Source organism: Dinoponera quadriceps, unplaced genomic scaffold (assembly GCF_001313825.1).
Source record: "Dinoponera quadriceps isolate SergipeBrazil2010 unplaced genomic scaffold, ASM131382v1 scaffold4172, whole genome shotgun sequence".
Lineage (NCBI taxonomy): Eukaryota > Metazoa > Arthropoda > Insecta > Hymenoptera > Formicidae > Dinoponera > Dinoponera quadriceps.
This window is the reverse complement of record NW_014558137.1, coordinates 1,600-12,464: the sequence shown is the minus strand read 5'-3', so window position 1 is coordinate 12,464 and position 10,865 is coordinate 1,600. Positions and strand designations below refer to the sequence as shown.

The 10,865-nt window shown below is 39.2% G+C and overlaps 1 protein-coding gene across 1 annotated transcript; it reads right to left on the bottom strand.

Moving 5' to 3' along the window:
• Positions 1–564: 564 nt before the first annotated feature.
• Positions 565–1,590, bottom strand: LOC106749645. Its single transcript, XM_014629312.1, has 2 exons — positions 1,133–1,590; positions 565–1,067 (listed from the first exon to the last, which is right to left on the bottom strand). Exons 1-2 carry the CDS (start codon positions 1,174–1,176, stop codon positions 689–691), a joined length of 423 nt encoding a protein of 140 aa, XP_014484798.1. The 5' UTR covers positions 1,177–1,590; the 3' UTR covers positions 565–688.
• Positions 1,591–10,865: the final 9,275 nt, after the last annotated feature.

Genomic DNA, 10,865 nt, shown 5'->3' with positions numbered 1-10,865 from the left:
AATACAAGTTGCTCAAATACATATCAAGTCGCTCAAACACATATTTATTCAAGGTTTAATTAGCATAAAGAATCGCTCCCAGACGTTTGTAGTGTGTGCGTAATCGCTTTCGGATATTGCGTCGCCCGTCAATTAACAGTAAAACGACTCGCGCAATAGTAAACATGAATCCTGCATTTTGTCCACATATTTGCATGGAAAGACACCTTTTCGCGTCAATAAATCGAAGTCTCCAACTGATAAATTTATAAATTCGGAGTAATTTTTAACTTGTCTGTTAAAAAAAAGGAGCCAATTGTCGAGACTGGTACAAAAAATTTGTATGAACCAATAAATCGTAACTGTATACAATTTCGCAATTCTGATTTCTTAGCCGTATTTTGCACATTTTTCGTAAATGAAATAAATTTTTCTTTAGTTATTGGAAGTAGATTAATTGAACTTTGAAATACATTAGACATTTCCTTTATAATGCGAATCGTAACCAGATCAATTGTGAAAAACTATAGGAATAATGAATTTTTATAATTTAAATTACAACTTTAACGCGCGGGACCTCTATAGTAACCGATAAGATGGCAATGATATCGCACACTCGTTTTCCACGAATGGTTTCTTGCATGTGTAACAGTGCGTTGCGCTAAGAAATGTATTTCACTCTTCTTTCAATAGATTTTCCACAGGAACATTAGTAGATAAGATATTCTTTATTCAGTGCTAATACTTCCAATCGTTCGACAAACCTCGAAACGCAATTGGTATCGCGACGAAAACGATATACGAATAATATAATATCGTATGAGCAATGCGCATAATTTCTTATACTAAATAACTTATGATGTTGATATGTGTGTAATATACATTTTTCTTCTAAAGTGTTCCTTGCAATTTTTTTCAGCACGCATTCCAGATCCGTGTACACCACAAACGGAAGTCGCTCTTTCCTGCTGTAGTTGTCAAAACTGAACCACTTGTCTTCGCTGAGTAGCAGGATGGCGCAATTGTTCATTTCTTGACAAACTATTGCATGAGTCTTTAATTTCTTCAAATAGAAGTAGCGCAAGCACCTGCAAATAATTTTATTTAAAATTCTTTTCATGCATTTTTTTATATTTTGCAATTTTATACATACTGGTCACAGATATATTTCTTTTCTTTGTGTATACTCAATTGCATGCCCACTAGTTGAGATAAGTTCTCGAATCATGCAAAGTGTCCAACGTTGTCATTTCGCGAATCTAGGAGATACAACAGGTTGATGTGTTTCTCTATCTTTCGATCAGTGAGACTTATTGGAAGAATTGTAAGTTTTGCTGCTGCTGCCTTTTTCTTCTTCTTCTTCTCGACATGCATTGATAAATATATCGTTTAAGCGTTCAAACTTTGCAATTACCGCTCTCTTCATTAGTATTTCTTGTGGCAATTCGATGTAACACCTTGTGTGCATTGGACCATACTTATTCATATTAAACGTTAAATTGAGTGTTCCCGACAATACTTATCCGCTGTCACGTTCCTGAAATTCTTCCAAAAATTCTAAGGGATTCAATAACGCACATCTTATATCACTCCCCTAAATCGGATGTGGAAAAAGATCATAGTTTTCATACAAATGCTTTTGTTCGCATTTTTTCCATTCGAGACAAACTCATCGTTAAACACTTTGTTTATTTTAAGTTTGCTGTGTTTTTCTCTAGAGTTTTGCACGTTTCATACCATATTCTTTTTGCACCATATTCTTCGCATCCTGAAGAAATCGAAGATGTTCGATATAATTTGAATTTATAATCGTACCAATTAATACGTGGCTACCGACACGGATGACGATTTCTCACTACAAAAGTCTTGCGTTTGAACATACCTTATCATCATGCACAAAACGATTGCGCAATTTTTTAATCTCTTGAGTCGCGCGACATGAGCAAACAACGAGTGCGCTCAACCAACCAAATGTCGCGGCTGCTTCGTTCGGCAATGTCTATCCAGCAATTCAACACACTTATCACATCTCTGTTGCCATGCAATGTATTCTTCTGGCAAACTCAATCGAGCAGACTGCTCCCACAATTCACGTTCGGTCTGCGCGAGTTCCTTCATTTTTTTTTCATAATTACTGTATTCCATGTAATAATGCGATATAACTATCTCAATAACTTCACTATAAATCTGCAAGAACACGTCAATAATTTCAATAATAATTCCAATAAAAATTTGTAAACTGCGCTAAATAAGCAGCTTAAGTACTATCTAGTCCCCCATCGGGCGCCTCCCCTGGCGGCGCATTGGGGAATGCTCAACGGCTTGCCAAAGAGTACCGGGGAAATAAAATACCCGGGGTGGACCAAAACTAGTAAATCATGAATTGGGGAAAATATGCAATGGAAACAAAACACGGATTTACTACCCCAGGTAGCAGCCCAGCTATGCTGGAAAATCAACCCTCCTCGGAGGTCGGCCCCAAGGATTCTGAGGGGGACCAACCATTGTGTGGAAAAGTTCTTTCATTCAGTGGACATCCATCAAGCACTTATAACTATAATAACCAAAATAAAAATAAAAACTCTATGAAAGGCTTGCACAATAAAGAAACTGAACTAAAGTGTGACTCTCCCTGGAAAACGGTTACAGACAGAAAGAAAAGATCGCTTGCTAGTCCTGAGGAACTTAGCAAAAAACAACAAAAACAAGCCAAAATTAGTACCTACTGGCTTAGTAACCTTGTTATCACGTCTAACAGTTTCTCTCTACTTGAAGACGAAGAGGAACATGATGCAAATCAAGGAACCAAAGAAAAGCCAATTAAGCCTCCACCAATATTTGTGGACGGAGTCAAAAACATTCAGCCTCTCATACATTTGCTAAATGACCTAGCCGAAGAAAATTATGAGATTAAAGTTCTCTATAATGATCAGGTTAAAATTCAGCCAGGATCCTCTGAAACTTTTTCCAAAATTGTTAAACAGCTAGAAAACAAGCAAACCGAATTTTATACTTACAAGCCAAAAAGAGAAAGAAGTTTCAAGGTGGTTCTGAAAAATATACATCCCTCTGTGGATATTGATGATATTAAGGAGGCTCTATTGGACCTCGGACACGTAGCCACAAATATTTGGAACATCAAACAAAGAGGAACAAAAAACCACTACCTATGTTTATTGTTGAACTAAGATCAAACGATAACAACAAGCATATTTATGAAGTGAAATATTTGTTACACTGTCGTATTTCCTTGGAACCTCCAAAACCTAAGCGCGAGATACCTCAGTGTGCCAAATGTCAGCACAACGACCATACGAAAGCCTATTGTCGGCGCAGTCCCAAATGCATCAAATGTGCAGGAAATCACCTTTAAGCTGACTGCGCGCGCAAATTTAGATCAGACGATGTCAGATGTGTCCTCTGTAATGAGAACCATCAAGCAAACTATAAAGGATGTAGTATATACAGGGAACTACAAAAAATCAAGTTTCTACCCGCTAGGAAAAAAAATACTTCCAGCACCAGAGAAGGCAAGCTTGAAACCTTCTTCCCCTGAAATATGCCAAACAACACATAACAAACCCACTTTTGCTCAAACTGCAAAAAATACTGACTTAACTTATCCTACAGATAAGATAAACGCTCCAAAGCCCGACGTACCTATTGATACTAGAAGTATGATGGTAATACTAAAACAAATCACGTAACAATTAAATACTCTAACAAATCTTTTTCACAACCTAATGTCTAGAATGTCAAATTCGATGCATTAAAAATAACCTTATGGAATGCTAACGGACTGTCACAACATACTTTAGAAGTTAAGGCATTCATGGCAACACACCAATTAGATATTATTTTAATCTCATAAACGCATTTCACAAAGAAAAACCATTTTAGTATGACAAATTTTAGTTTCTACCACACAACGCACTCTGATGGCACTGCTCATAGAGGTAGCGTGATATTGATTTAAAAAAATATCAGGCATTATGTCACCTCACCTTATCAAACGGAAAAAATAGAAGCAACTAACGTTATAGTTGAGGATTGGAAGGGAACAATACTGATTTCCGCTCTTTATAGCCCTTCTAAACATGCTATAAACAAAGATGATTATCTAAAATTTTTCTCTTCCCGTGGCTATAGATTCATAGCTGGAGGAGATTACAATGCGAAACACTCTCATTGGGGCTCTAGAATAATAAACCCCAAGGGCAGAAAGTTATTACAGGATTGAAATCCTTGACTTGGCGCCGCCTCATCGGGCAATCCTACTTATTGGCCATCAGACATTAGAAAGATCTCAGACTTAATCGATTTTTGCATAACTAAAGGTTTTCCCAATGAATTAATCGAATGTAGACCCTGTTTTGATCTCTCATCAGATCACTCCCCTGTTTTCATATCACTGAGCAGGGAAATTATGCTGACTTCTAAACCTTGTAGACTGCATAATAAACATACTGACTGGGACTGCTTCCGGAGATTCTTGACTTCCTCACTAGACACAAACTGTTCGTTAAAAAGCGATAAGGATATCGAAAGCGCAGTTGAACATCTCAACAACTGTATCCAAAGGGCAGCCTGGGACTCCACCCCCGAAGCCACCCACACTAAACCTATTTATTATCCTTTATCCTTATCCATCAGGGATAAAATAGCTGAAAAACGACGTGCCAGGAAAGTTTGGCAGAAGACCAGATATTCTGAGGATAAAACCAGATTAAACCGTCTCTCAGCTGAACTAAAAAGACTTATATATAACGACAGAAATGCAGGGATACAAAAATATTTAAAAAATCTAGACGCCACTGCCTCCTCTGACTACTCTCTGTGGAGAGCTACTGGAAAACTAAAACGCCCTGTTCTTCACAAGCCCCTTATACGCAAATCTGATGGATCATGGGCTGCTAGTAATACTGATAAAGCAGAGGCATTCGCTGACTATCTGGAGGGAGTCTTTGCCCCAAATCCGGACGAAGGCTCCAAGGGACAGACTGTACATGAATCCCTAAACAAATTAAACAAATTGCATCAACAAGATTCTCTCAAAAAATTTTCGAAAAGCGAAATCCGTTCAGAAATCAAAAAACTAAAAAACCATAAAGCACCTGGCTATGACCTAATAACCGCTCAAGTCCTAAAGCAGCTACTTGACAAAGCTATTACCTTCTTAACATCTCTGTATAATGCTATCATCAGATTAGCTTCTGTCCCATCCAAATGGAAGATAGCCTTGATCAAAATGATACTTACGAGGGTGGTCCCAGAAGTACCCGACCCAACAAAGAAAACACAAAAATTTTGGAAAAAAATGTATTTATTTTTCAACATAATTTCCTTTCAGCTCTATACACTTTTCCCAGCGATGTTCAATAAGTTCGATACCCTTTTTATAATAAGAACTGTCTTGCTCCTCAAAATAGCCATTAACTGCCAACATCACTTCTTTATCGTTGGAAAATCTTTGACCACTGAGCCATTTTTTCAAGTTTGGAAACAGAAAATAATCCGAGGGGACTAAATCTGGTGAATAGGGTGCATGAGGTAGCAATTCAAACTTTAATTCATTAATTTTGGCCATTGCAATAACGGATTTGTGAGCTGGTGCATTGTCTTGATGAAACAACACTTTCTTCTTAACCAAATGCGGCCGTTTTTGCTTGATTTCTTCGCTCAAACGTTGCAATAAGTTCGCATAATACTCGCCATTGATAGTTTTTCCTTTTTCAAGATAGTTAATGAAAATTATCCCACGCGCATCCCAAAAAACCGACGCCATGACCTTGCCTGCAGATGAAACGGTCTTCGCCTTCTTTGGAGCCGGTTCTCCCTTTTGAGTTCATTGTTTTGATTGTTCTTTTGTCTCGGGTGTGAAGTGATGGACCCATGTTTTATCCATGGTTATGAAACGGCCCAAAAATTCTGCTTTGTTGCTGTGAAACTTCGCTAAACACTCAATTGAAACATCTTCACGATACTGTTTTTGCTCAAGTGTAAGTAAACGCGGCACCCATTTTGCACACAGCTTTCTCATGTCCAAATTTTCAGATAATATGCGATGTACCGCACTTTTTGAAATGCCTACTATGTCTGCTAGCTCGCGCACTTTCAGTCGACGATCATCCATTACCGCTTTGTGGATTTTCTTTACCATTTCTGGAGTCGTCACCTCATTTGGTCGACCACTGCCATGCTCGTCTTGGCAGCTCGTACGGCCTCGTTTAAACTCTGCTACCCAATATTTTACTGTTGTAAATGAAGGAGCAGTCTTACTCAGAGTAGAATCCAGTTCAGCTTTTATATTGGTTGGGCTGAGGCTTTTCAAATAAAAGTATTGTATCACATAACGATGACCAAATTTCTCCATTTTCACAAATTCACTGAAAACGTTCACTATTGATGGCTGTCAAACAAATACTAAACAACGTGGCGTCTTCAAACTTGAAACATATGCTTTATAGATTGTGTACTTTCTAATACAGTAATATTTTTCAAACAATTACCACCATTTCTAGGTCAGGCCGAGTATTTCAGGGACCACCCTCGTAAACCGGGGCAAACCAGCTGAGGACGTTAAGTCCTATCGCCCTATTAGTTTATTTCCTATCCTCTCTAAAGTGATAGAAATTCTCCTTCTAAAAAGACTTGAGTCTCAAATTGCTAAAAACGATCTTTTGCCGGACCACCAATTTGGCTTTAGGCACAAACATAGTACAATAGAACAAGTACATAGACTAGTAGAAAAAATCCACTCAGTATTTGAAGGCAAACAATATTGCTCTGCTGTATTCTTGGATATAACTCAAGCTTTTGACCGTGTTTGGCATGAGGGGTTGCTGTACAAGGTCGGGACTGCTCTTCAAATTAGTTTCTATGAACTTATCAGATCGTATCTAAATAATAGACATTATCTGGTGAAACAGAGTGACGTTACAACTAGCCTTTATGAAATAAGGGCTGGAGTCCCTCAAGGCAGCGTGCTGAGCCCAATTTGTACTTGCTATACACCTCTGACCTGCCGGTAAATGAAGGGGTAGTCACCGGTACTTTTGCGGATGACACAGCGATTCTTGCGGTGAACTTGTGCCCGAACAAGGCCTCCAAAAAACTTCAAACCAGTCTTGATAAAATATCCTGTTGGCTTAAAGATTGGCGTATACTTGCAAACGAAACTAAATCTGTTCACATTACCTTTATCACAAAAAAGGATACTTGCCCACCTGTTACTCTTCATGAAATCCAAATACCTCAGGCAAACGAGGTCAAGTATCTAGGAATGTATATAGAGGTCAAGTATCTAGGAATGTATATATAGATAGACGCTTTACTTGGAGAAAGTATATATTTATGAAACGAAAAGCACTTGGACTGAAACTGCGCAGTCTTTACTGGCTTATGAATGGTAATTCTCATCTCTCAGTGGATAATAAATTCTTCTTGTATAAATGCATTCTCAAACCAATCTGGACATACGGCATACAGCTTTGGGGAACCACGGCAAATTCAAACATGGAAATCCTACAAAGATTTCAGTCTAAAACTCTTCGGCTAATTGTTAACGCTCCTTGGTACATCTCCAACAACAGATTACACTTGGATTTAAATATTCCCACAGTAAAAGAGGAAATTGTAACACGTTCCAGACTATATAAAGCGAGAATCTTATCACACCCTAACCAGTTGGTTCACGGTCTGATGGACAACAGGACAACCTTTCGCAGATTAAAAAGGAAAGCTCCGCAGGATCTATTCATGAGTTGATTATACTTATGAGTTGATTATATAATACATACGGACAGGTCACTGGACTCCTCCGTGCAAATCTTAAAACTTACTTAACCTATTGCTAAATGTCTTGAACCAGATAGATTGCAGTAACTAGTGATTTTCAACAAAAAAAAAGTACTATCCCAGGATCAAATAATCTCCGTAATATCGCATTACCTTTTAAAGTCCTTCGAGATTGATGTCATTATTCCGCTTTTCGAAATCGTTGTCGTTATTTTTAGGTACATATACGTTGCAAAAAGTTGTTGTTTTGGAATGACCATTTAAATATATTGTTACGTCCATGTCTTGATGCCCGCGCTTTAAGCGCTCTGAACGTACAACTGATTCTCTTGGCAACGAATCGTAAACAACAGATGATCAGTGTTGACGGATAAAAAACAGGTTTGAGAGTTCTCTCTGGGGCGGTCGAGTCGTCGTGACGTGCACGACAGTCTTTAACGAAAGAGAGAGCTTGAGCCTGCGAGTTACGCGTGCTTCCTTGTAAATAGCAAATATAGTTGGAGTTGTTTTCCTTTTAACGTTGTCTCGTTTTATTTCCCGGCGCGAACGTAACAATATATTGGAAGATTGCTCTAAAGAGACACAAGCAACTGTAAAAGAATCTCGCTGGAATTTTGCCATTCATGGCATAAACATAAACAATTAAACCATGGTTAGAGAAAATTCCGAATTATCCATACAGTTGTTTTTATTCTTTCTGCAATGTAACGTTGCGGTGGTCTCGACGCACTCAGGCGACATTCTGATACGAAAAAACATATTTTAAAGCGTCAGAAAAGAGGTCTCATGAAAGATTTGAATACCCAAGAGGAAACATCGTATTTCTTTTGTGGGACTTCCTTCTTGCTATAGACACTAAATTGTTTTAAATATTTAGGATTAACGTACATATTTTATGTGTTAAAGATAAGAAATGTAACTATTTGTATGCTTTCGTTAGCCAATGTACGTCAGCGGCCGCCAAATGTTCATATACGGTCGCGCGTAACTGTAATTATGTATAAAAATTGTTAACAAGATAAATAAACATTTATAGACTTCATCTGTTAATTAAAAATGAAAAGCGTATGTGGAGTTTGAATAGCTTAGTGATAAAATAGTCGCCCGGCAAAAGAAAGGTCCCAGGTTTGATTTCCATCTTACACTACCATGGTCCCGTTATTTTCGTCTCTTTATATTAAAAAGAGTGACCCCGCACATCTCCAGAAATATGAAGATAATATAAAGATAAGATAATGTAAAGATAATTCTTTTGAAATGATCATTTAAATATATATTTAAATCTCCGTTGGATCTCAGCTGTTAGCGTCAACAGAGTGACACGTAAACAAAACGAATAAATTAGAATGTTTGGCAACACTATTTTTGTCGTTGTCGCTCGGCCGACCTCGCATTTTTGCTTCCGTTCTTCTTGTCTCAAGCTAAACACGTATTCAGTTTTTCTTTCACAGTTTTTATGTGCGGCTCTATATAAAAGAAGGGCCTTTTTAAGGTACTCAAGAAGATATTGTATTGTTATAATCGCAAATTATTTTATTCTCCTTAGCGCTGCCGAAACGCCAACAACGGTGTTTCAACCACACTAGGGAAGAACACGTATTGCAAAAAAGCGCCGCGTTGTAAGAGAGCACAGCGTTGCACTGCGACCGGATTTTTAGATTCGTCTCGTCCGAATCGCAGAGGCATAGACCACCGGGCAAACCCGTGACGCCAAAGTGACCTCGGGTCGCGAAGTAATCCGTGAAACGAAGGACGCCAGGTACGCACAAGTCGCACCCTCGAAACAAAAACACACATGGTCCACGAAGCCGTTCGTGGTTTGGACCCGATACGCTCTTTTTCGCGGCCCGAGCTCGTCCCGAATGGAAACGGTAGTTCTTAGGTGGGTTAAGTCGGAGGCGGGGTGGTTCGTAGGGTCACGCCGGGATGAATCAACGAAATCACTCTACGGCTCGACTAGCCGTTTTGATAATGCAGTGTGCCCTTTATTCGTCTCAACGGTTTCGACAACAGACTGCGCTCAAGCGATAGCGCATCGCGATATACAATTTTAAATCTTGTCTAGACCAGGGGCGAACTCGCGATATCCGTCGATAGGGTGGCTAGCCCTTCGAGCGGCAGCCGAGCCAAGATAAAGGAGACGGCACGACATACTACACCCGCGGGGGCGATCCCCCGGTACGACCCTGACGCAGTCATCGACGGATAGTATTTAATTAATTTGGCATTATCGCCTTCTTTCCCAAGTCTGTCGGGAGGGCTACACGGCGGTCGACAGAACGGACGACCCACGCGATACAATATGACAACGGTAAATGCTGATGGGCGGCTTTACAAAATCGGGCTCCTGACGGCTGGCGCTTGGGGATGTTCTTCCTCCTCGTGCGGCACGTCCTCACCCCCTCTCTCTCTCTCTCGCTCTCTCCTCCAACGGGCTCCAACCCGCTCCCTTGCTCTCTCTCTCTCTCTCTCTCTCTCTCTCTCTCTCTCTCTCTCTCTCTCTCTCTCTCTCTCTCTCTCTAAAATAATAAATAAAGTGTATGATAAGAATCGAGAAGTAATAACTTGTCCGGGTCCATATGAGAGATTTTCAATATATGAGGATAAATCATTGGCAGTGGAGGGAAGAGCTGGGGAAAGAATAGGATCCATAGGGTCAACTGAGTCTATGGAGCGTACAACAAGTATATCAGGAACATCGGGCATTGATGTAAAAATAGATTGGCTTGTAAAAGCAGTGAAAGCAATGAAAGATGATTCAGTTTGTAGGAGGGAAATTAAATTGATAATTAAAGAAATTATCCGAGAAGAAATGGGGAGTATTAAGCAAGAGCTGGAGGATCTGAAAGGAATGATACAACGAGGAATAGATAGATCAGCAGAAGGATTTCAAAGGAGTTATAGTGATGTGATTAAGGAAAGAAAGAAGGATAATATAATAATTGTTAAACCAAAAATGCAGCAAAAAAGTGAAACGACTAAACAGATGATTAAGGATAAGATTGATATCAAGAATATGGCAATGGGAATAACAAGATTGAAGAATGGTATTAAAGGTACAGTAATTGTGGGATGTGAGACTGGAGAGG